At 41.7% G+C, this 27646-nt stretch overlaps 2 protein-coding genes across 3 annotated transcripts in view; both read right to left on the bottom strand.

The window, feature by feature from the left end:
- Positions 1 to 5531, bottom strand: part of LOC122783694 (glutamate receptor ionotropic, kainate 2-like) — a 53884-nt gene extending 48353 nt beyond the window's left edge. For both annotated transcript variants that reach the window (XM_044048487.1, XM_044048488.1), the window contains exon 1: positions 5004 to 5531. In XM_044048487.1, the coding sequence (XP_043904422.1) occupies positions 5004 to 5127 (124 nt within the window). In that variant the 5' untranslated portion in view covers positions 5128 to 5531. The remainder of the gene's footprint in view (positions 1 to 5003) is intronic.
- Positions 5532 to 16090: 10559 nt separating this feature from the next.
- LOC122784427 (cartilage intermediate layer protein 2-like) lies at positions 16091 to 21097 on the bottom strand. Its single transcript, XM_044049700.1, has 10 exons — positions 21028 to 21097; positions 20832 to 20871; positions 20662 to 20695; positions 20510 to 20542; positions 20235 to 20403; positions 19721 to 19830; positions 18530 to 18701; positions 18139 to 18248; positions 16834 to 17005; positions 16091 to 16289 (listed from the first exon to the last, which is right to left on the bottom strand). Exons 2-10 carry the CDS (start codon positions 20841 to 20843, stop codon positions 16196 to 16198), a joined length of 906 nt encoding a protein of 301 aa, XP_043905635.1. The 5' UTR covers positions 20844 to 20871; positions 21028 to 21097; the 3' UTR covers positions 16091 to 16195.
- Between the last annotated feature and the right edge of the window lie 6549 nt (positions 21098 to 27646).

Below are 27646 nucleotides of genomic sequence, written 5' to 3'. Positions count from 1 at the left end.
GACGAAGAAGAAGAAGAAGAAGAAAAATATCTTGTGAGCAGTTTCAGCTCTGACCTTCAGTCAGCTCAGAGCCAGACAACCAGGCAGCGAGACATGCTGCAGAGCTCTTCTCAGGGGACGCTTTCAAAGAACAATTGCACATATAACCTCTAACCCCTTCTGATACCCTGGGAAATCCCTGAGTGACAATGACAAGAGGTGATACGCTGTGAATAATGAAAGCCAGAGTGGAAAGATTTGAGCCTTTTTCACCAAGCAAAAGAACTGAGAGAGGGGCTGTCGTGCGGGAACTGACAAACAAAGTCAATCATCTGCATGCAGCCTTCCTTGTGATGTGAATAATCTTTTGAGAAAAAAAATAAATAAATAAGAAAACTCATTTCATACCTCACAGATATTTCCCATTTCAGAAAAACGCCAACAAATCTGCACCCTTAATTAATCAACATTGAGCCTTTTGTAAGTGAAGCATGACAGCAAGACCTTCAAAGACTCAGTCAGGACTGTAAATGTGTTTTAGAAATCCATCTCGATTTTCTTTTTTTAAACCCCTGTGCTGTGCTGCATGCTAATGCACGACAGATTCCCCTCTTTGTTCTTCAAATCCACAGTGGGTATTTTTAAACCGTGGAAATCATTTGCCAGAGAAGAGGAAGAGATAGTTTCACATTTCTATAAGCTATGGTGCGGCCAAGTGACACATGAATATTTTTAAGCAGCTTTGTGCCGATTTAAATGTGTTTGCCATGAACACACTGGCAGTGGGCCAGGGCACGGGGGTTGTTATTCATAATTCCCCCACAAACCCCAAACTAAACTTGGGGCGTGCTGATAATAAGGCCGCGGAAAAGGCGAAAGCAAATAAAAGTAAATTAACTACAAACTCTTGAATTTGCTCCCTCGACCGCTTGCTTGCTCTTGACAAGCTTGTAATTTCACCCGCAGTTTAGGGGATAAGAGGAGTGTTAAATATTAGAAAATGCAAAAGACGACTTTTACTTCGGAGCAGCGTGTATATATACTGGAGCTGCAGAAGATAAACTTCCACCAGAGGGGTTTGTGTCGTTTGCCAGAGGACTGGGGGGGGGAGAAAGAAAAAGAAAAACACGACGACTTGACTTTCTTTTCTGTTTTAGTCATAAATATTCCCAGACAGGGCTGAGCTGGGAAAATATAAACACAAGAGGGGAACAAACAAACATCTCTGAGTCAACACTGCTTTCAGCGGCAGTCGACGGCCCGGGGACAACGCTGCATCTGCCAGTGTTGTCTGAAGATGGTGCCGATAATGTTACCACTCAGCCGGAGCGCCGCAGACCCCGACGAAGGACACCAGCCCTCCCTCCCTCGGTGCTGCTGTACGACATGTGTTGTCATGAATAAGACATGCCTGTAGAGTAAATTAGCTGCGAGGAAAACAGCAGATGCGATGAGTCACCGCACGCTGAACATGTGTTAATGGGAAAGCCATAAAAGGACGGTGTCGTTTCGGCTTTTCCGTTTCCAAGGAAGGAAATAAAAAAAGAAAAAGAAAAACAAGGAGCTCCTTTAAATGCTTAGCACATCGCGATGGAGTCTTCAACGCAGCTACGTCTAACACCGCATCGCACTCATCGTCGAGAACAGCCTGTCCTGAAAAAACAATGTGAACAGGGCTGTTAGATTTGATTTTCATGTCTGAAGTTGACACTTTCACTGCTTTCTCTCAAGCCTATAATTGCACCAGCAGAAGTGGAGAAAAACAACTTTTTTTTGTACGAGATCCTCAGCCACAGAGTCTCATTCGGCTGAGGTGTGAACTCGTTATAAAACATTAATCTTCTCTCAAGCATATTTTATTACAGCTTGTAAGGGCTGCACTGGGTCCATTCCCGGCATCTAAGTAAATGAATTACCTGTACGATTCATAAATGAGGAAGACTAAACACTGTAATTGAATTCTGTCTGGAAATTAGCTCGGCGACTTTGCTTGCAGCTGGTGGCCTGAGCACTTCTTTTTTTTTCCTTCTCCCCTCTCTCTCTCTCTCTCTCTCTCTCTCTCTCTCTCTCTGTGTGACACTTGTCGCTCTACATGTTGAAACCCTCGCTGTGAATACAAAAGGGCCGACTGTGCTCTGGTGTGTGTGTGTGTGTGTGTAAAAGGTCTCAGTCTGACAGGAGAACAGTGGTAGTACAATGTGAGCTGCCTGTCTGGACAGAATGGGACTTGGGGTAGGAGGGAGCAGACAAAGCCACAGGGGAGCTGACCTCCTCATATGGCCAGCCTCTTGCAGAAGCAGCTGGGATTTATCTGCTGATCGGGCATATCCTGCAGGACAGGAAATGCACTGGAAAATGTGTCTCAAGGCAATTCTGCATTTCTTTTCCTTCTTTCTCTCACTGACAAACTATACATCTAACTTACTTGGAGAAAAAAAAAATCCCTGTCATACACACACACACACACACACATTTCTGTCTTCACATCTTTCTCAGCTCAGTGCACTTGTTCTACCGATGTTAAAGCTTTCCCTGCGCATGGACAACTTCATCATCATCATCATCGTCACCTTGTCGTCTACTATTTGGGGGATTCCCCTCTCTTGTGTGGACAGTAATTTAAGATTTAAAGCTACATATAAGCTTTTTTTTATTGTTTTTTTTTTTAATACCTCTGAAAACAGGCTCTGTCAAGCAATACTATCAGACCTGACAGAGGGAGCATTTGCAGAGCAGGGCTGGGCGTTTATCCTGTTAAGCTGCTTTTAGCAAAATGATTCACTTTTCCCATCAGCACTTCTTTGTCTGTCTTTAAATAAAACAAATCATTTCCTATGCGCAGCAGCGCAGGAATGTCCACAGGCGGCGCTAGGGGGCATTTTGTGAACTTGTTTGACAATGGTCTAAATGTCATGGACCTTTGTTAAAGCGCCAGAGTGTACATTTTAGGTGATATCATTTTTCATTTAGCAGATATTGAAAATAAAATGTCATACTTGTTTTGTTTTTTTTCAAGATGATTGTATATGAGCTGTTTGTACTTATATCTGGAGATAAGTCAACTCTACAGAGGCAGCCATTTTAGACCACTGTGTTTTTACAGTAGCCCACACTGCCCATACATGAAGGCTACATAGGTTCTCCAACACACTTGGAAGGGAAGGGCGAGATTGATTCAGCTGCAACTTCGATATTACATTCAATATTTAAAAGTGTAATATTTCAAACTTTTTAAGGCATATCTGTATAAGAGCATATATATATATATATATATATATATATATGCTGGAATTTTTACAACAGTAAGATGAGAAGTGGACGTGTGACTGACGAGGAACTGCACAAAACCCAAAAGTTTCTACAACACACACCTGTTTCCTCTGTTTTTCTTAATAAACAAAGGGACCACGCTGCCAATGAGCCGGGTCGCTATCCATGGTGCTGAAAAAGGCGGGTCAATGGCTTATTAAATCGCCTGTTGCCACGAGCTTGTCTTTCTTTCGGCCACAAAAAAACACAGACTAAAGAAAAACACCAGGCATGAGCCTGTAGAGCAAAGGAATATAGATCCAACATGTCAAGTCACACACCGGTCATATAGTTTCTGTGTGTGTGTGTGTGTGTCTGTGTGTGTGTGTGTGTGTGTGTTATGCTCCACGGTGTCAGAACAGGAAACTATTTTATCAATTACGCTTCCGTTTTTCTCTCCCAGGATTTGAGTCATTAGCCTACTTACGGGCTTGGAAACTTTGGTGTCAAATACTATTAAGCGGGGACGTTGCCGTCCCCCCCCAGAGGATCACCGAATAGACGCCATGCGTCTGTCAGCCAACGTGTGAGACGGGAAATCGCTTATCGCGGTTGAGGATGCAGCAGAGAGAGAGAGAGAAGCACATCCCCGTTGCCATAGCGGCGGCTGTTGCGGACGCAGTCTGACTCTTAAACAGGGCTCCTCGGGGGAGAATCGGGGAATGTAAGGACGTGTTGTCAGCACTTGAAGACATCCGCTGTCACGAGGGACGACTCTGTCACTCCAAAGATGTTCTCGCTGCTCGTGTGCACGCACGGAGCGCGACAAAAGCGCACGCAGCCATCGCGAGAAAGGTGGTCGAGTGAAAGCAACAGATGAAACCACAAGAGGCCGCGATTTTTGTGATGTTGCGTGGCGAGAAACGGGGTTTTTAATTGCTCTGTCTTGAAGCCATGAATCAGCAGGGGCGCGCTGTTGTTGTAGCAGCTGTTGAGGAACTATACTCAACTATAATCAACATCGGGCTATTTGCATCATCCCTGCGCCGAGTGATCCAACTTTTACTGAGCCCCGATATGAGTCATTGTTTTCTGACTCAACCAAACACCACAGGAAGCTGGAACTATGCGTTTAATCAAAGCCAACAACGGCATAAAACACATACATATATATAGAGTGAGATTTAAATTAGGTTATATGGAATTCCCCTTGCAAGAGGCATAAGTGGAATTAAGGATAGAGAGTCTCGCGTATTGATTGTGACGGATCACAGTTATTGATTCGCGCTATGTTTGCATGTAAACATTTACTGCAGAGGACATGTTGGGGGGTGTCAGCGTTTAAAAGGCCACGGAGATACGGGACTCAGTGAAGGATACACGCGAGCAAAGAGTCCCGTGGTGGCTTTCCGCGAGTTTTATTGGTTGCAAATGCCTGTACTGTTGCGTAGGAGTACCCCCCCCAAAATGATTATAGTTGATTTTCTTACAAAAGTTAGTTACTCTAAAGGTTTGACGGCAGCATCCCATCAACTGTGTGAAACAGCTGCCCCAACTGTGATGATAAACACTCGCCTACCAGATGAAGATAAAAGTCAATAAACACAACAGTGGAGTGCAGTTTTATCTGCTCTACTGTGTTAATTGCAACACAAGGCAAAAAGTGTGGCAAAGCAAATCGTCCCGCATTAGTGTCATCTCACACAGAGGCAGTGATTGTGATTAGACATGATTTACACGCGATGACACGATGTTTAAAACAAGTGGAATCTTACCGAATCTCAAAACGTGTTGCATCCCGCGAGTGTAACCAAGAAACAGCAGCAGAAGCGGGATCAGCCTGAGGTTGGATCTGAAAACGAGACTGGTTATCATCAGATGATGGGAGGTAATCTTCATGTTGTTTTTAAAAAATACACAGCGGGTTAATCCCCCCCGGTGCGCGGGTTCGATTCCCACGTAATTCTTTCAACGGTCGCTGGGCAAGGCAGGGTGACGGCGGCCCTGGATGCGCAAGATCACGGCATGGTCACTTGCGCTTTCCCAATATCCATTAGCAGTCCCGGCATGATTCCTTTCCCGTCTCCTTCTCCACCTTCACTGCGCCAAGAAACAACAATCCACTGGGTCGAGGGACGGCGGGACATCCATGTTGAAGGGTACGGATCCGGTGGGGAGGGGGGGAGCCCGAGCATGGGCTATAGGTGATGTGCTGGAGATGGGTGGCGAGGAGCTAGAGAGCGCCAAGCAGAGGATACAGCAGCGATATGCAGCCCCCTATGAGGCGCTCTGGGTTGCTTGCGCTCCCATTATACTGCACTGCTGCACAAGCTCTGACGTCGAGCCAAGGTTAGTGTTGTGAACGCGCACCACAGAGAGAGAAAGAGAGAGAGTGGGAGAGGGAGAGAGAGAGAGAGAGAGAGAGAGAGGGGTACTGATAGAGAGAGAAGAAGAGGTGAAAAGGAGGTAATGAAGAGAGCGATGAATGGAGGGATGAATGGGGAGCAGGAGACACAGGATGCGTTTTATTCCCTTTTTTCTTCCACAATTCATCATGCATGCATTTGAAAATGCACACGTCGGTAAATATGACGCCTTTCAAGTCACACTCCACTTAAATTACTGGAGGAATCCCTTAGCTCACTTACACTTACTGATCATCCTGTGAGACAGAGGTCAACCTCAAACTCCATTCGAGCGAGTCTTTCCTTTTCAGCACCACGGACAGAGACACAACCTACTTATTGCCAAATAGACAAAACTACACACAGTAACCCCACAAACTACACACAGTGACTGCACAAACTACACACAGTGACTGCACAAACTACACACAGTGACTGCACAAACTACACAAGTAACCGCACAAACTACACACAGTGACTGCAACTACACATGACTGCACAAACTACACAGGCACGAACTACACACAATAACCGCACAAACTACACACAGTAACTGACAAACTACACGCTGCACAAACTACACACAGTGACTGCACAAACTACACAGTGACGCAAAACTACACACAGTGACGCACATACTACACACAGTAGCACCTACACAACGCTACACACTACAACTACAAAAAACAAACTACACACAGTAAAACTACACAAGTAACGCACAAACTGTGACAGCCCAAATTGCACAAACTACACACGTGACCGCACAAACTACAGTGACGCACAACACACACAGTGACAGAAACTACACACCAAACTACTATACACAACTACACACAGCGACCTGACTACACACAGCGACGCGAACTACTGAACTACACACATAACGCTACACACAGTAACTGCACAAACTACAGTGACTGCATACACACTACACACAGTTACTGCACAGCCGCACACAGTAAACAAACTACACACAGTGACTGCACAAACTACAGTGACACAATACACATTACTGCACAAACTACCAACAGTAACACACAGCACAAACTACAATACAAACTGCAAACTAAACGCACAAACTACACACAGTGACTGCACAAACTACACACAATAACCGCACAAACTACCAAATTCTTGCACTCATGATGGAGTAACAGAATGCCTGAGGATAGATTATAATGACTCTTCTCCGTACACATGAGAAGGATATTGGTCCCCCTTCTGTTTTTTTGTCATTCATAACTTCCGTTCCTAAAGGTTCTTTATGAGCCTTTGAACAATTCCAACCATCATTCCGGAAATGAGGGAGGAGTGAGATGAAAAGAAATTAAAATGGGCAGAACAGCAAATCTGCTAGAGCTCTGTCGATATAAGCTGCTGAAAGGCACGAATATTTAACCTATGCAAATAACTCCACTTAAGACGTGAAAGCCTTCCAACACGGACTATTCTCGGGCGGGAGAACCATCCTCAGAGGATGTGAAGGTGGCATATACACACACAAACGCTCCCACGATACTGCTACATTTCACGGGAAGAGACGTGCCACGGCCCATCACCCCAGATTGTCGCGTTTCTATCTGATTAAAGCAGCCGCAAACGAGGGTATTTCCTAAAAGGACGCAGAGCACTGAGAAGATGGATATCTGCAGCTCTTGTGTGTGTGTGTGTGTGTGGGGCCTACATGCTATTGATTTAACACCACATGCGTCTTATCAGTTCGGCTCCACCTTCATGGGCCCTTGCATCAGCAGCATCAGCTCAAGCTCGAGGTACAGGGACCATTTAATCCCAGTGGAGATGTGAAAGGGAGCTCTTTTTTTTTGAGCGCGTCCAAACCTTTGGATGAACAAAATCATTGCGACTCAGGTGTGAATGGCTGGCCTGTGTGTGTGTGGTAATACAGTGTACTACAGTATTAAAGTCACTGCACCAGTCAAGTAGTGACAAAGAATAGGATAACATAGTTGTCTTCTTTTGTATAACTCGCAGGCCATTTATCAGTCCTACATGTTGAGTTTTTACCTTTTAAAACTGAAACATTGTAGTGTACCACCTAGTGGTTACTATGTACAACTGCAAAACAATCTATGTCTAGCAAAAAAGACAAGTGGTGGTTGGACACAGCAACACACATATTACTATCAACAATGAAAAAACCTGTGCATTACGGACAAGACATGTTTGCTTGTGACATCCTCAGGTTCAAGTCTTCACAGCTCAGCTAAATAACAGATCACATGACCTCCCAGGCATAACCGTACTGTGATGGATTATTATCATAATGAGTTATTTCAGTGTGTGGTGGGGTTTTTTTTGGCTCATTGTTTCATCTGGAGGACGAAGGACCAAACACAGCTGTCTCTTTAAAAGTACCAAAGGGACTTTATAAGGGTCAGACATATTTAGTGTGTCAATTTGGGCAAACATATTGCCGGATCTCTAAGGATTTTAAGTGTGCGGTGAACATTTTTTTTTTTTGCAGAACCTTTTCCTGCCAACATGGCAGTGTAAAATATCCAGAGTATTCTGCCCTTTGACCTTGAACCTATATGTACATAATGAATAAACTGTATACTGTGTGCCCAATTATGGGTTGTTAAGCAGAGGACACTTCACTCACCTGTCCATGACAGAATCTGTCAAATCCCCTCCAAACACAACATTTTGGCGCGAGGACGACACTTGTATCAGTTAAAGAACGACATGGTGTTTTTATAGATGTGGGATCAAGTAGGGTGGTGCAAAGGTTGACTTTGAACCGTGTTGCATTGGGTCTGCACCAGCACGCTGCAGTGTGAGAATATCAAAGAGAATGGCACTCATCATTCCACCATCTGGACCATTAGCATAATTATGGAGAAATTCAGGGTCTCCGTATAAGTCAGCACGGCTTCACACAGCATGAAAGGAATACTTATGGAGCTCAGGGAGAAGACATCAAATGGCATGCTTTTCCCCCTTGAAGTCACACAGCGCCCTCTGGCCCGCGACTGCGGCATTGCACTAGGTGTGTGAAGCCCATCAGGTGTTCTGAACACAAATGAAAGCTGCAACACAAGATTCTGACTTGATTTTCCGAAAAAAAGTCTGTATAGTTGTGTTTGTAATTTCACTTTGAAAGAATATATACTTCCTTGTTTTGTAACCAAAGGTAAACCAGTCAGCATAGAACACTGTGTCTCAGTAGAGAAGAGATGGAGCTTATTGTTATTAATGGGAAAATACCCCTGAGCCATTTGGGAGATTTTTCATCCATGATCAAACCGTGTACTCTTTTTTTGAAAGAGACCAAAAATTAGATGAGTTTGACACCCACTCACTTGTAACCGAGGGAGGCTTCAATATGAGCTGACTGGTGTGTTTATTCAGAGGCCTTTCATGCAGTGGGTAATGCAATGGGGACTTTATGCAAAGGAGAGATAACCACTGCTAAAAGCCTTCTGTCATTCCCTCCCCTCTTTCTCTCTCTCTCTCTCTCTCACTACTCCCTCCCTCACTCTTTCGCACAGGCAGACTGGTGGAAAGATAGCATTGGCACAGGGAAGGAAACCATGGAAACGAGAAGCTGATGCACTTTGAATGGTAAGACCCTGAAAAAGAATACATTCATTCACTTCAGTTCCCCTGTACTAAAGGCTGATTTGTACCACATTATTCCAAAAGCTTCAAGTTTATTTGAACGCAGTTGGCTCCAGAAAGCCCAACAATGGTCTTACTTCATCTGCCTATTATGTCAGGATGACTGTAACAGAGGACGCCAAGTGGAATAAAGGGCCTGTACAAGGACAGACACTTTCTCCCTTAGCACTTATACAGTGTAAACAAGTTCCTTCGAACAACTATAGCATAGTATACTTTAAACACAGGCACGCTGAAGTCAGCGTCCGTCCCCTCCTCGTGACACGAGCACTGCAGTCAGTGAGATCCCTCGGATCTGAGCGGGACTGCATTCTTCAGAGATGACAATTAGTCGAGTGAGACAGTAATTACAACCTCTCTGCACACTGTCGCTTCTCGTTAGTGCTGACGGTTGCCCCTAAATGCCCCACTGCCCCATCCTCAGTCCCCTCCAGCAACTGCAGTCAGGCAGACTTAGTTCTGGTGCTGCACTCTGACTCTGTAATGTGATACAACAATCTCCAACTTCTGTCTACCATGGTGTGCGATACATAAAACAGCGAGGTAACTCACTTAGTGATGTAAAGTATGGTAAACGCTGATCTCCTGACTTCATATACTCTGCCCGCCCCCTCACATCAACTTTATTCAATCCTATACTTTTATTTTCAAGCTACAGTGCATAACTTTTGGTTGTTTGGCTGTTTTTGACATGGCAGAGGCAGCACTTACTAACAATATATCTGTCGCATTCCTACCGATATCAGTTGCATTACAGACCTTACTAAGTTACCCGGCAAGTTAAAAGCCTGTCAAGCAGCCACTTGGACAGTTATGCGACAAACAGTCAGGCCGACATAACCTGCATTTACAGATAAATGATTCTGCATCTGTTTGGCCTTCATGCACAGAAACGGTATGACATTATTTGTATGTCGTGAACAATACTATCAGACCTGACTGAGGGTGAGTTTGTGTGCATGCCCTGGCAGCGAAAAATAACACTTAGCCTATGTTTTTCACCCCAAAGTTTGAGTCCACATAAAGCTGATTGGAATGAAGGTCATACTGTAATTTATCATGACATTTTCTGTGCTTTAGATGCCTGGTGAATAGAGAAAGGATTGAGTATACAATGGCCAGCTCACAGTATTAAACTCAGTGGTCACAGAACATTAAATTAAGATTACTTACAAGCAATTTATTTGCATCTATTTTGGCTAATAGGAGTAGTTTAACATAATTTGATTCAATTCAATTCAATTCAATTTGTATGGTCATCTCAAGGCACGGTAAGGTAGAACATTTTACAATATTATAGAGAGAAGAGAAACACAATGAGCGAACATTTGGCATCAGAGAGAAAACAACCACTCCCTTTTAAAAGGAATAAATATCTGACAGAACCAGACACAAAAATGTGTAGCCATGTGCCTAGGCTGGTCGGGGTGAAAGGAAAATAGGGGACAGAAAGGGAAAGAGGGAGGCAAGGTAGATAGAGAAGAGGGAGACTAGGATACAGATACATAATTGTATTTCGTAGCATTAGTAAATTCAATGTGTCTTCTACATAAAAAGGGCATATTTCATATCAGTGCACCTATGTTGCCATGTTATCAGAATCATGAAAATCAATATTGATGACCGTAACAAATGTGACCCTCCTACACCCAATTGAATACTAGGTCTAGGACCTAGAGCACCAGGTCTGTTGTGTAACGTGTAGGACAAGTGCCATTATAATCAATAAAAACACACTCACTGGTACTTTACTCAGCAGGTCCGACGGCTTGTTGACGCAAGTGCCTCGTGAGCCAATCGCGTGGCAGCAACCCAATGCACTAAGGCACGAAGATGCGATGGAGACGACCTGCTGAAGATAAAACCAAGTGTCAGAATGAGGAAGGAAAGGTGACTTCAGTGGCTTTAAATGTAGCATTAATGCCAGTGTCAGAAGGATCCAATATATTTAAGAGTGCCCTAAAATCTCCATCGCTAAAATTCTCATAATGCTCCTCTAGAATAATTAGCATCTCCCAGTATATTGTTTATTATGCTCCAAGCATTCATTGAGAATGTAATTACATTTCTTAGCATTAAATGTCATTATTATTTATGAGATATTTATATCTTTTATGAGATTTTTCTAATGCTATCCATTACATGCAATATGCAAGTGTACATGAAAACACTTTCCATAATTCTATTTTGTGTGTGTGTGTGTGTGTGTGTGAGAGAGTTGTTTATTCTTTGTGCTTGTCTGCGAAAACAAATGATTTCTGTGCTTTGTGGCTTTTGTTCAAGCCAAACACAGAAATACTCAAAGACACACACTGGGCTGATGGGATGGTTGACGGCTAGAGTTGTTATTAAAGAGCACCCAGCAGAGTCTGGTTGTGCAGGATAAGGACGTCCTTAAAGCGGGATTTCTCTGTGTTAATGATGAATGATGAAGAAACAGCTGCCCCTGTGTGTGTGTGTGTGTGTGTAGGAGAGAGACTTGGAGAGAATTTGAACATAGACAGAATGTAGAGACAGAATGTGGACCGATCAGTTGCATCTGTCTGCCTACATATTTTGGCCCTCAATTAGAGATTTTGGCAATACTTGCTGAAAGTGACTTCCCCCATTGGAATAGTCTGTGTCAATAACTTGGCTGCAGAAGAAAAAAAAAGGAAACTGGCAAATGTGAGAGGAGCTCACATGGAACTCAAACTGTTACGGGGAAAGCTTCCAAAAAAAACTTGTTCGAGAGCTTTTCAGAAAAACATGATGGACACGCTGGACACCAAACTCATAAGTGCTTGGTCTAATTCTTTCTGTTTCTCAAAGCACTGACAAAAAAGAGAAAACACTTGTGAATTCATTATGCCACTTGCTGCTATATCGCTGTGTATTATACAACACAGGGCACTTTTTCCGGCCCTGAAATCAGAGGTGGAAAGTAATGAATTACATTTACACGCACCGCCATAATTGAGTAGGTTTTTGTGTACTTGTACTTATTTGGAAGTACTGTTCTTCACTACATTTTAAATCACATCCGTTACTGAGTAAAAAAGAATCCATCCATCCATCCATCGTCTACCGCTTTATCCTCCACCGGATAGTTCACCCGTCCATCAAAGGGCCACATAGAGACAAACAACCATTCACTCTCACATTCACACCTACGGTCAATTTAGAGCAATTTACCTAATCCCCATATTGCATGTTTTTGTGGGACTGTGGGAGGAAGCCGGAGAACCTGGAGAAAACCCACGCACACACGGGGAGAACATGCAGAAAGGCCCTTGTCCCAACCGGGGCTTGAACCAGGTCTTCTTGCTGCGAAAGCAAGAGCGGTATCAGAATCGGAATTGTTTTTGTTCCAGATGCTGGAACGAAAAAAATAAATAAAATATTTTGGGCTGAATTAAATAAGTTAAAAAATAATAATAATTCAGGAACTGGAAACTTTGGCAGGGAATAATAAGGACAAATAAGGACAGGTAAATAATGATGTGAATGATGAGGGCAGGTGAATGACGAGGACAGGTGAGGTGAATGATGAGGACAGGTGAAGGAATAATGACAAGGACAGGTGAGGTTATTGATGAGGACAGGAGAATGATGAGGACAGGTGAATGTTGGGGACAAGGTGAATGAATGATGAGGACAGGTGAATGATGACAGGTGAATTGGCGCTAATTAAGTGAGAATGTTAAAGCATTTGTGACCTTCGACCCATTTTGACTGATACATTATGTCTATATATTTTATTTTGTCAACGCTTTCATTTGTGGAGGTTTGCCTTTCATTGTGAGATTTGTGTCCCCTTGTCCTTTTTGTGCGACACACAAAAGAATCTTGTAAAAATTAACTAACTTGAGTGCATTTTTAGACAAGTACTTTTGTAATTCAGTAAAATGTTATCAAAGTAGTGGTACTTTTACTGGAGTAGAATATTTCAGTACTCTTTCCACCTCTGCCTGAAATACAAAGCCTTGAGTTCATGGCCCAAAAATGTAATAACAACTTGTCAGCTATGCCTCAACTTTCTTTTGGGAAATCTGTTACACACCTGACAAAGTTCTTCTCAGGGAGGGGTTACAGCAGCCAGTTATCCCTGACACTCTAAGGCCTCCATCTCACTAATGCAATCCAGTCAAAGATCCAGGGATCAACTGTAGCAGCTGGGGATGAAAGGGCCCAGCTCTTGCCTGAGACTTCCAGGATCAGAAACTCCAAACAGGGATAGCAGCCTCTCAGCATTCAGTGTTTTCAATCAAGGGATCAGCTACTGTGACTGGAAACAAAATGTCCCAGACAGCCATCACACAGGAGTTGCTGGCAGGTGAAAGCTGGCATGACTAATATGGCTCTTCAGAGTGAAAATAGCCCGGTGTTGTTCTCGCCTTCCGGAAAGAGGTACAGGAATAATGCTTTTGTCTCGTTTATCTCTCAAGGGTCATGGTCTAATAGCTTTTCAGGCTCATATTGCTTCAGTAACGGGGGTTTAAAGTTAGTGTTTCACTGCCCAGACAGTGTAGTGACGAAGCTCATTTACAAGTAATTCGGCATTAATCATATTCATACCATAATAAATGTGATAAATATGTGACGTGGATTTGAGAATGATCAAATTGCTCGCTTGTGGATTCATTAAAAATAACACAAGGTACACGGACTGTTCTTTCATGGGTTGCCAAGAGCTGCAGTCGCACAAAAATATACTGACAGATTAACAGAAAGGAGAAAAAAAAAAGAAAGGGGTGACAAATTAGTTTTTAAATACAACCTTCGCTTTATTACGTGAATGCAAAGGAACTGTGGCTCACGAGTTACTGATGGAAACACAAACAAGACCATTCAACATATGAAGACGTAAAACTATACTGCATTTAAACCGGTCATTTCATGTCCACATATTCTACAGGAAATCTGGACCAGCAGCGTGGAGACCTAAAGACGAGTGTGAACTCATTTATGCCCTCTCTATTCTGTAGGTGATGAAATGAGGCCGGACTTGTGTATGAGCGAGGTCGGTCCTCTCTCCTCTCCTCTCTCCTCTCTCCTCCACCATTAATCACGTCCCTACACATGAAAATGAACTTAACCCTTCTCACTGTACAGCTCTCTACTTCCGCTCAAGGACACCTTGCGACGGTCAGCAGAAGGTGCATCTTTGTGAGTGTTTTCCTTCGCTATTTACGACTCGGGGGGAGGGACACTCCTAAATCTCGATCCACGCAGCTTGACGTAATGTGGCTTCATCCTCCGCTGTTAAGAGACTCCATCATACCAATTAACACTCCCATCCATAAACCCTTTTGTCAAATTCTTAGTCGGGAAGAAAAAAAAGAAAAAGAAAAGTCTTATCCTTATCCCCCCCCTTCTAAGTTACATAATTCCACTGAAAACTAAAGTAAAATATTCTTGTGGAAAAGAAAAATGATGGAGAGAGACAGGGTCCGAAGGTGGTGAGAATGAAAATAAAGACACAAAGGGAGGGAATGACAGCGTGAAAGAGAAAGGAGGTAGAGGAGGAGTAAAGAAGAGAGAGAGAGACAGAGAGAGAGGGCTGGGGAAAAGAAAATGAGCTTGGTTCCCTTTGTGGCTCCGTGCTTCACCACTTAATCATGCCCTGGTCTATAAATAGGCCTTTACAGCCATGGAATATTGGGAGATTAATGAAAGAGAATGGGACGCCATAATGCTCCGACGCTTCAGCGTTCCTCTCGTTAGACTTCAGTTGTGCAGATTTAATTTTCACTTCAACACCACTGGCGGGGGCTCCTCTTTGGGTTCATCATTAAAAAGTAGAGAGGGAACATTTAGCACATAGCCTCCAGTTTCCTCCTCCTCCCCGTCTCTTTATATTTTTGCCCACTTCAACGTCGTCTTACAGGAGGACGGGCATGCACGTTTGAAGCTAAGCAGCAGCAAAGTATATAACACTGTACCAAACAAGAGCCAAACACACAAACAGCAAGTGAAATCTCTCTCTCTCTCTCTCGCCTTACATTCGGTGCCTGAATCACCTTGTATCTCCCCCCCACCCCGGGTGTGTGTGTCTATACATACTGTATAAGGCTGTGTGTGCTCAAGTGTGCACATCCTTGTGTCTGTGAAGGCTCACACTTGATTTTAACAGGCAACGCGGCATAGTATGGACACAGAGCCTGCACTGAAAACACCAAGTGTGATTTATATTGTACATTTACACGTTTGTTGATATTGCGTTGAGTGTCTATTATTACTTCCATCAAACCAACTCATGTTATACCTTTGGCTGGAAGTGTTCTACACGTATTTTTAAATTTTAATTTTACAACACTTTCACACTTTTCATCAATTAGAGCAACTGTAGGCGTATATTCGTCATGTGGTGTAACTGTGTTGTTTCTCCTGTTAATGTGCCGTGCGAGTTGAGCTCTTTTAACAATGACAATAAAGCTCCACTAATAAGATTCCCTCACACTTTCCCCACATAGCCATGTCGTGGCTATGCAGCACCTCCTACTGTCTGTGTCTCATATAAAACTTCCCTATAGCATCTGCTGAGAAGACATACTGTATGTCTGTATTACCCACCACACCAGTCATGAGTCCTATTAAGGTGGGTAGAGTAAAATTTAATAAGGAAAGGTGATTTTATTTTATTTTTTTTAAATTCTCATAGAATAAAATTGACATTTCAGGGTAGAAAAGGTATATATGTAAATAATAAATGTGTCTGACTCACAGGATGCTGGCTCACGGTCACCCTGACATCGCTCACTGACAATAACAAAGAGCAACTTATGCAACTTAATGTGGGTGTTATTCTATGTCAACAATAACGTGTACTATTAACGATTTCTACAAATTTCTTTATTCAGAAAAAAAAAAAAATCTGGCAAAATTTAAAAATGAAATGCACTGGGATTGGAGTCATCTGTTGTCGTGGCACCACATTAGCATGGGCATTCAAACCGAACTTTGTAGTTACGGCAAATGCCAGTTTTCTGGTGATGATTGAGGCAAATACATCCCAGAAGTGGACTGATGCTGAAAAAGAATGTTTATGCAGTTAAAGGCGCCGTGAAACTTAAAGGAAAACATGTATTGATTTGAATTTTGTGATTTAAATGTTTGCAAAAAGACCAAGAAAAAACATCTACATCATGATTTGAATCATTGTTTCATGCTCATCTTTTCTTTTTTGATATATCATTTATTAAATTGTCATTTAATGTCAAATGTCACCAAATTTTCAAATGTTTTAAAATGTCCAATTTAATATTGTCATAAATAAAGTTTCTTATTCCTCAGTACAAAATTAGAGATTCTCATTTTCTCAGTAAAGAATAATAAAGTAACCTTTATTTAAAAGTTTCAGACAATAATTGTGTGAAAATTACCCAATTTCCTCAGAGGCCTCATTAAAATTGAATATAGCCTAATGTAAAGTTCCCATTCACTGTGTGCCCTAGGCTCTACAGTATATTTTGATAATGTTTTATCAATCAGGTTTATTGTTGTGTAAGTATTGATCGTATTAATGATCATTGGGTTGTAAACTCTTATATTCTTCTCTTATAGGAAAACTTACATAAGGTGTTGCCCTGTGCTGTCGGCTGCGGTCAATGTGTCAGTGGTCACGACCTCAATGTGCAGCGGTACAGCACAGATCTGTCCTGGGTTCTCTTCCCTCAGTGTGCTCAAAAGCTCCCAATCCCCTGATCCACTGGGATGGTCCCGGTCATACCACTTGGTCCAACACTCTGAAGGAAGCAATGAAATAGAAGCAGCATGATTCTAGTGTTACCGAACCTTTAAAAAAATACTATAATGTGATACGTTCAGTTTGAGCAGAGACAGTCAACAAGCTTAAAGCTAAATTTTTTTGGACCAACAAGGAGACGGAACTTTGTTAGCTTAAAGAATTTAATATTTCATATTTATAAAGATGGTAAACACGCTAACAACTACGGTTACAGGGGGCGGCGTATCTAAGGCAAGTCTTTTTAACATTTAATCGCAAATATTGACTTTCTGGAAATTACCATTACAGATATCCGTGACATTATTTCGACTAGTCGTAATGTCATTGTGACTAGCATGAATTGCATTACATATCCCTGATGTCATTCTTTATCTGCAATTCAGTTTTTACTAGTCAGAATGACGTCACTTTTGCTATTCATGTGTGTGGGGTTTGTCATTATAGATGACAATTCAAGTTCAAGATATCTACAATTTCATTCTGACGATCTAATACTTAATTCAAGATATATATGTATAAAAAAAAAGGACAATGTAGAGATCTTCAATTGAGGATAATTAACCCTTAGAACATGGAGCATTCCGGCTGCTTTTTTTCTAAACTACTATGTTAAAACAGAAGAGCTGTAAGAATGTGCAATACAGAGTGTCTTATATCCTTTTTTTCAGCACAAACTAGACAATGTGATAAAAAAAATACATATATATCACCGACTACGATCGCCCGAGCAAAAAGTACACAAAATGTTGACTGAATTTGTGAAATTTGGTAACACGTCACAGTACAAAGTTTGCTTGGCTCAGTCTTTTTTGTGACTTCTGCACAATTATTGCTACTTTCTGTCACTACTAAAAACTAAAAATTTGATACGAAATGAATCATAACACCTATGTGACCTATGAACACGCTACCCAGGATGTCCCTATAAAGAGTTGTGTATTACTCCCACGGCGATTTACCAAGTTACCATCGACATGAATTGTAGACATCTCTGATGACATAAACATAAACAATGAGTAAAAACAAAAACATTTCAGATATCTGTAACTGCAGTTTTGATCGGTAGTGCTATCCGATATCAATGGGTAATCCACTTTGCAATAGTAGCTTAAAAGTGTAAAAGTACTGTACCCTTTTGGCAGTATTTGGGGGGACATCTGAAGCGAACGCGATAATCGCTGCACATCTTGTTTTTTGTTTGGTCTGAGTTCCTGCAGATGAATCCTATCACTGGGTTTTCTCTGGCAAAACAAAGAGCAATGCTTAGGTTACTAAGGAGAACTAAACAAGGAGAAAGCACATTTCAACTGCTGTAGAAACATGGTGGTGGTCTTCCTCAAGCAATGCCCTTGCCTGGACTCTGGAGTACATACACATTAAAGGGTTTCTTATTTTAAAGTTCAATTTCTGCCAATAAATCCTGCAAAATCACCGGACCTTCAAATGTGTCCAACAAAATGGACGCATTACACCAAATACGTCATTACATTTTGGATATTAATATTACTCGTTTAATACTCACACAAGAATCGCATCACCGGTCACAGCTGGACTGGACCCAGATAGAGTTGTGGCCTCGATTTCTATTGGTATAGGGCAGATCTTTCCTGGGTATTTTAGGTGAAGATGAAAGAGGGTTTCCCAATCTCCACTTCCAGTAGGGTCATCTCTGTCAAACCAGTTTGTCCAACACTCTGATTGGACAAGTTGAGAGAAGTTATAGTAAGAAGGCAAATTTGAAAACCCTCCGTCAGCACACACAGTCAGATCTGAGTGCACATGTGCGACCCAGCCTGTTGCCTGTAATTCATACTTTGTCACTCTCTCACTTTATGTATTTTTTCCTTTTGTACTTTCAAGAGGGTTTTCCTGAAATTCTCTAAAAATGCTTTTCTTTGTACTGGAAGTACTACTTTCCCTTCTCATCGGATATGCTGCGCAGATTATGTACGGATTAGCTGATCGATCTGAAACAGTTTGGGCTTAGTGGCTCGACCAGCTGATACCTGCAGAAATCTGGAAGGAAAGCTCACATAGGACACAGAGGACGAAAACAAGCCAACGTGGAAAGAGAGCCAGGTTGAGACAGGAGAGGCTTTTGGAGAAGAGGCGACACAAGCCATGTCTCCCCTTTTTCATTATCGTCAATGTGAGATCTCTGGCCAACAAAATGGAGGCGCTAACGGAGCAAATCAGGACAAATCAGGGTGGATATTTTGTGACTGTACAAATGATTATGATAAATGCAGTTAGTGAAATTAATATTTTAAAGTTTAAAACTTGCTGCTAGCTAAACCGGAAACTGTTTAATACTGACAAGCTGAAGGGGGCATACCGTATTAGCACCTAGCATAGCAGAAGCAAACACACTTCGTTCAATGGGACAAGGGACAAGGACAGTAGTCCAACTGAACAAGTGTGCATTGGGCAAAATTGACCATGAGAGTGGATGGTTTGTTTGTTTCTATGTGGCTCTGTGATAGACTGACGATCTGTACACAGTTTAGCACGCCTTTCGCCCTTTGTCAGCTGGGATTGGAACCAGTGTCCCTCGCAACCCTCATGTGGAGGATAAAGTGGTAGAAGATGAACGGATACCGACTGTGAAACAAAGCACAGTGCTAAGTGACTGCTTAGCACTGTAACACAACAACAAAAGAGAAGAGGGTAACCCACTTTGCAATAGCAGTTCAAAAGTGTAAATGTGCTGTACCTTTTTGGCAGAAAATGGGAGGACACCTGAAGCGAACGCGATAATCCTGACACATCTTGCCGGGTGGTTGGTCTTCGTTTCTGCAGACAAATCCTTCAGTTGTGTCTTCTCTGTCAAAAACAAAGAGTAATGCTTAGGCCACTAGAAATGATCTCAAATAATGCATTTAATTAATTCACTACGTTGTGGACTGCCATTTTGCAGCTTCAAGATTAGTATTGTTAGTATTTTTTTGGAGAAAAGCATATTTGGGCTGCTATAGAAACATGGTGGTGGCTGTCACAAAGCAAAGCCTGTGCCTGAAGTACATAGAAAAGGCTTATGCTAATGATTCAAAATCTAAACATTTCTTATTAGCGTCACATCACATTGCATTACACACAACACAATAATATATTCTAGTTTATGTTTGTGAGTAAATGCCTCACATTTTGACTACCTAGTTACCAAATAGTTGACTACGACTTTGATAAACATCTAAGTGCATAAATATTTACTTCTGAATCTTACTTACTTAAAAATCACATCCACTGTTGGACTGGACGCAGATAGGGTTTGGGCCTGGATGCCTATTGGAGAAGGGCAGATCTTTCTTGGGTAGCTTTTACGAAGATGCTCGAGGGTTTCCCAATCTCCAGTTCCAGAAGGGTCATCTCTGTCAAACCAGCCCGTCCAGCATGGTTCTTGGGAGAAGTTATAGCAAGAAGGGAAAATTGAAAACTGTCTGTAAGTACACATGGTCAAGATTTGATCGCTTCAATTTCCAAATGCTCATAAAGAATCTGTTACCAGTGGCATACGGCAATAACTGCTGGTTACTTTCTGAAAAAGACAGTCGAAGGAGAGGTTTATTTTGTGAATGTGTACAAAGAAGATAGACGGTTGTGTCATCAATGCTGTACAAATGATTATGATCAAAGCAGTGATCGCAATGAACTTACCAAAGACCAGTCCTAAAACAATGGAAAGACTCAGCTGTAAGGAAAAAGACATTTCAAATGTTGAACATAGAATATGAAAAATTGTACTTGAATGATCATTATATTCATAGGAAATGTCAAAACGTAGACATTCAAAGTGTTAATGTATATCACAAAAGGTCATACATTACCAGTTTGCTCATGACGGCAGATAAAATTGGAACTTTAAACCTGGGGTGCAAAAAATAGGATTGTTTGAGCAGTATTAAAATAAGCAAAACAAAAATGATTAGAATTAACACAACCTTTTATCGATTTCATTAAACCAAATGCTGACAATTATTAGTTCCTTGGTAACTCATAAATAAATAGTATAATAGCACTCACCCACAGAACTTCACAGGTGACCCGTGTGATTCTGCTTGGCTTCACAATAATTTCTCCGCTCTTATATTACCAGACACACCCACAGACACTGCAACCCTATAGCATTACAGTCATGTTAACCGTCATTTACTTTCATGCTTTAAACAAATAAATATAGATACAAAGGAACGCATACTTGTATGAGCACAATAGGTTGAAGAAAGGTGACATCAAATTTCCCATTGAGTGAGTGGACAGGCTCAAATGCCACATAAATTGTGTTGACCAGATCTTATTTCCAAATCGGCAAAATAGATCAGAGGCACATTTTCCCCAAAGAGTAGGTGGAGTAGGAGTAGGTGTGATTCGAGAAATATCCTCTTTCTTTTTTTTGTTATGTGCCCAGCAGTGACACTTGGTCCGAGGCTTGAAACTGCAACACTAATTCCACACTTTTTAGACCCACTCGTAGGGGGACGGGACCTCATTCCCAGAATGTAAACAGTGTGAGCCATCTTCGCTGACAGCTAAGCTAACAGGACCCAAGTGTCCTGTTGTGTCACCTATTCTAGTAATACAAAGCTAGATGCAAATCGTTGAAGTATTCCTTTAAAGGCGCTCATACGTGGTGGCGTTATGATCAAGTTTTTCCTTTCTTTAGTGAAACAGAAAATGTACTAGTCATAGACCACAACACCATAGCAGATAAGCGCACATGCACAGATGATGACGAACATGTTAGCTTCCTGTCTGGATGTGCACAGCTGCAGTGAACACCATAATCCAGACATAAATGTAGCTTCCTCCTGGCAGTTAAAGGCATCCGTCATGCTATCTCTGCAATTAAAAAGGGGCTGATTTGAGTGCAGGCGGCTGATTGGAATTCATTGCACCTGGACTTAATATGGTTGCTATTTTAGAAACTGTGCAGTACAGTGGGTAATTTATCTCACAGTAACAGCGCACCCTGAAGCTCACGTGGGAGACGTATTCACTTTGAGATGGTAAACTAAACCATTGTCCTGTGTGCTACTTTCAAACATTGACAATCACCTTTCCATGTTCTGCCTCTGAGTAATTTTAGACCCGTCTGTTTGGCGCTGGACAAAGAAGAGAAAGCAATTCATCGAGGTGAAATGATCTGGGAGTAATGAAGATGCAAAGATGATGACAAGGTATTGTGAGTGTCACAAACATTAGCCTTCATATTATCTTGTTGTGCATCAAGCAGCATTAGCATTCATTGACGGTTGTATTTCTGGCCATGACACACATGTACACCCACCAATTACTTCTTCAGGTTCATCTGTTCAACTCCTCGTAATCAACTTATCTCATGGCAACAACTATGTGCATGTAGACAGTGTCAAGACGTTCAAACTGAGCATTGAAACTGGAAGGAGACTTAAGTGACTTAAGTGACTTTGAACGTGGTTGTTGGTGCCACGCATTTTAGAAGGGTTGAGAATGGTCTGACATTGTCAGACTGGACCAGAAACAGTTACAGTATGCAGAAGGCTGTAAATGAATACACATCACATCACACCTGAAAGCAGATGCAGCAGAAGACCACTCCCACCACAATTACTGTCAACACTGTTGGTCAAATTGGTAGGGGTGAAAGAGCAGATCTGAATGGTTATTCTCACAAAACATTCACTCACAGAAAGCTACTGCAGGTGTCACAATGAAAAAAAAAGTTTTATTTTAGGTTCAATGTAATATAAATATTCACTGAAAGGGAGTGAAAGAAAGGCAAAAGTACAGAGAGGGCTTCACATGTGAGGAATTGTTTCTCGCTGAAAGTTGACTGGCAGTGAAAAGCAACTAAAACGAGAGCACAGTATCCGCTGCCCCCTTTTCAGTGTCCATCCTCTGTAGTGCTTGTGTGTGCGCTAATTAATTGCCCTTTGAGAAGAATGGCCACCTCCTTCTGTTCAATAGCAGCTGGGGACAGTCTCTGTCTATTCATACATCAGCATTAAACTTTGTCATCTGGAGGGGCTGGAGTAATATTTTACACTAAATTGTGCTTTGGACTGGATGCCAAAGTACAAATGACAGCATGGTGTACACTCATTTATCATATCCCCTCCGCCCCCACCCGAACATACACGCACCTCCCCCTTATCTCTGTTACCCCAAACTCCCCCACTCTCTCCCTCATTCCCCGTCTCCATGGAAATCATTTGTGTCTCCATCCTCCTGCAGTGAAGGAGCTGACTGCAGGGGTTTCTGTTGACCATCAGCTACATTTATGCAGACACTGGGAGCCATTAGATGGCATCTCAAACTCACACACACGCAGGTTTGTGCAGCTAGTCTTCTACTGCATTGATTTCTATTGATTTGGACAGGTGAAGCCAAGTGTTATCCCTAACCTTCAACTAACCACAATTCATTGGCCGAAAATGTAACCGGTTCCTCATAAATTCGATAATGTGTCATGAGGACTAGTCCTGGTCCTGGTAAAGAGGCAACAAATACAATAATACACACACACATTCTTGTACGGCATTCTTAGTGAGGACTAATAGACCAGTGGAGGTTGTTGGTCTTTGAAAATAGTGGAAGCTCATTTCAGTCCGTTATTTATAAATAAATAAATGATGTAAACCTGAAATGTTATAATAGTGTTTTATTTACAGTGTATATGTATAAAATGAGAATGGGCAATATCGGCAAGCAAATAGCACACCACAACGACCAGCGATTTGGCCCCCCAGGAAGCCCGGCTTCCCTGGAAGTGATGATTGTGCCGCATTTCCAGTCACTTGGTGACTGAAGTCATTCAAATGCGGAGGCATTATGCAACCCTGCTGCATGGCCCCAATTAATGCTGGACGGAGTGCGGCGTGATTCTGTGCAGTGATCAGTAAGTGTGTGGTGGTCAGGTGATAAATGAGCGTGTGCTCTGCCAGTCAACAGTGATTTGTTCAAAGGCAGTGAAAATAAACCATCTCCATGTTGATCCTAATGATGAAGATCATTTTAGGTAATTGATGAAGCTGAAGAAGGTCTTCGAATGAAATGTCGTATTGCATGTTCTTCACTGTGTGAGTGAGTGTGCAGGGTTTTTCCGTTATGGGAAAAACCTCATTATGGTTTGGAGTTACAATGTTTTGGTCGGTTTGTTTTGGGGATTTTCATCCTGTTCCAATAGTGCAAGTATGATGCAACACTCCGCTGAGTGATACTCTTTGTGCCAAACATAGTCTCTGGAGGATGATGAGTGTCACCTGATAAGCTCAATTGTCAGCAGTCAACAACAAATAAATGTCAGTTAATGTTAATTCACATTAAAGCATGCATGTTCCAGCAGTTCAGAAACATCAATATTAGACAGTGAGTCCAACACAAAATCCCATTTTATTCTATTATGCTATCTTAGCTCTCCATCAACTCCTGTTGGAAATGTTTGGCTCTTTTGCTGCTTGATGCTTCCACTATGTTCTCGGGAGCAAATAACGGCTATCTGGAATGTTTTGCTGAAAACAGCACTATTAAGAACGCCGCACCGATATATTCAGGTTGTGTGACGGTAACCAGAATAATTAGCTGAGAGTCGCCTTCAAGCTCCACAGAACTGAAGGAAACTTTGTCTTCTTTCACATTGCCCGTCGTCATCAGTTTTTGTTAATAGAACATAAAGGGAAAAAAATGATATTCATATTCATTGTAAATAACTGGACAAGGAAAACCATAGCTTTATGTTTAATTAGCGAGATGTTATGCTTTTATGTGGGAAAATAGAGCAAAGTATCTAAACATAAATAAATAGGTTATAATCAGAAAGTGATAGAAGCTTTGCTGTAGTGCTGACAACACTTTAGACTGCACAAGTCCCATATGCAGGAATCTTACCATTAGAATCTCTCACCACTAAAAGCACACTCACCAACATGCAGCTTTACATTAATTTCTGCAAATGTCAGGCCTCTTGGTGGTTAAAGAGCCATATGGAAAAACTACTATGAGCCTTTAACCCTTAGAACACAGAGCATTTTGGCTGCTTTTTTCCATTTCTATGTTAAAACGTACGGTATATACAGAGGCTATAAGAAATCCAAAGAGACATTTCTTTAATTTTCACCAACTGTATAAATACACCCGAGCAACAACATTTTTAGTAGCGATATAAAATGAATCATAACTTTGACTCAACAACACATAAGAAGATTAAAAAAAAACATGTTTTTTTTAAGCCTGAATACAGTATGTGACCTATAAACACACAAGCCCCCAGCATGTCCATATAAAGAGTTGTGTATTATTTACCATGGGTGCACTAAGGGTTAATATAGGAGGCAGTCATTTTGGTGTTTTTTACAACAGCACACAAAGGACAAACTACATTTTTTTTTTATGCTAACTGAAGGACACACAGGTTCTACATCACAGAGAAGGGTGAGGTGAGGGATACTAGTTTTACATAGTGCGCCGTCAAAGCAGAGGGAAGGTACAACAAATCCATTTGTAAAAGCCCTCAGCTTAAATTACCTATCTATTCTCCACACTCACTTCTAATGAAACTGGCTGTTTACAAGGTCATAAACTTAACCATAGCATTAACAAACCACTTATGCAATTGGCTGGCACTATCGCTGCAGTCACTTACAAAAAGGCCTATGTGAAAGACTGGTGTTGATTTTGGACTATTATGCTTTTGATTGTTGATAAAAAAAAGCCAAACTTTTTTGTTGTTGTATTCACAGCTTTACAGTTTAAATATTGTCATAATCAGCTCATTCAATTTGGAGCGAAATTAAAGTGCAATCATGAGCGTCGCCTTTCCCATAGTATCTGGTCATGCAAGGCTTTCTTTTTTTTTATATACACACATTATATCCTTAGAGGAAAAGCTTCATCTTCACTATCCAGCTGTTAAAAAGACCGTGCTGCAGAAAGTGGCCTGAGGATAATTATGTAAAATAGAGGTAGGGAGATGGAAATGTGCTAAGGGTTTAATTATCACTGGAAATGAACTTCACACTGCACAAAGGCAACAAAGGCAAAACACTTATATGAGACACAGATTAGATAATGAGCCTTTTAAATGCATCTTCCTGAGTCTGGCACATCTTGGGGTCACACTAAATGCTTATTTATTGGTGCCGCTTATTTATCTATTTAATTTTTTTTTTTGTATCACTCGTTAGCAGCGAGTGAGCGAGATGCTGGAAAGAAATAGCAGGGTGTTTTCAAAGTGTTACCAGAAATGACTGCAATCCTTTTTCAATTTGGAGAATGGTGGGTTTTTTCACATTATTGTTAAAAAGGTCTATTGTGTGTACTGCACATGCATGTGGCGGGGGGTTATTTTGTTGAAGCATACATTCACTTGGAGGAGAATTTGTGCCATAAAATATGCATGCGTGTATTTCCAGGATGAGGAATGAGAGTGTGAGGACTCATTGATATTTTTCTCAGGCCAGCAAAAATGCTTCTAAAGCCCCCCCTCACACACACCACCCCCCGGTGACCTGCTCTTACATGCCGTATACACACGCCTGCACTTGAGCACACACACACACGTACGCACACAAACATTTCATTGCACATAACACTGCCTCTGTGTGAGGCGTGACTGTCAGTCGCGCTCTTATACGTCATCATTCGTCTTGCAACCTGACAACCATTCAATCAAAGACTGGCCTCAGGGACCGAGCCAGAACGCTTCTCCACAGGGACGACTGTTACCATGGTAACTGTGGAGGTGTGCGACCCACCAACAAGCCAGAGAAAAGCGGTGTTGTATTTTTTTTTCCCCCATGTGAAAACATCAACTTTTTTTTTTTATCTGTCGCTATCTTCCTGTTTGTCTGTGTGGATGATTGCATGTACCACACACACACGCTTACAATTCTAGTGCTTGTGGGAAATCTTCATGTGTCACAGGTGGGTCAGAGTTCTCAGTGAGGAAAATTTCCACACAAGGCTTCAGGCTCTGCATTTTAACATTTATAGAATGTTAAAATGACTTCAATTGCATTCTGTGCTGTAATTAAAAAAGAAAAGATGCCTGAGAGCGAGGGAATGTTTACCATCTTCATTTTGCATGTTAGCGTTTGCTAATTATTACTAAATAATTATACAGTGAAGGCTCATGGGAAAGTTTTGCCAGTTTGATAATTAACAATGGAAGTGGGTAAATAAATAAAGGCCTAATGATGGCACTAAATTAAAAGTGAGCGATTAGGATTTCTCCTCAAGGGGACGTTAATGAATGTATCATGTGTCACATCAATTAAGCAACCAACTATTCAGTCAACCGACTGACCGACCAACCAACATCTCAACATATCATGGATATCAATTATCAACAGCTGCTATAAATACTTCAATACATGGTGGGATTATCCAACTAACTGACAAACCAAACAATAAAACCGACCAAAAAGAGCATCCACCTTACTGACCAATCCACCAACCAAACAGATTATCCAACTGACTGAATGACCAACTGAACAAAAAGAACACTCAACTGACTGACCGACAGAACAACCAACCAAACAGAACATCCAAATGACTGACTGACCAATCAACCAACCAACTAAAAAGATCATCCAACTGACTGACCAACCGGATAACCAACCAAACAGATCATCCAACTGTCCAACAACCAAACAGGACATCCAAC

The sequence above is a fragment of the Solea senegalensis genome, linkage group LG17, assembly GCF_019176455.1.
Source record: "Solea senegalensis isolate Sse05_10M linkage group LG17, IFAPA_SoseM_1, whole genome shotgun sequence".
NCBI classification, from domain to species: Eukaryota; Metazoa; Chordata; class Actinopteri; order Pleuronectiformes; family Soleidae; genus Solea; species Solea senegalensis.
This window is presented reverse-complemented; position numbering and strand designations above follow the sequence as displayed.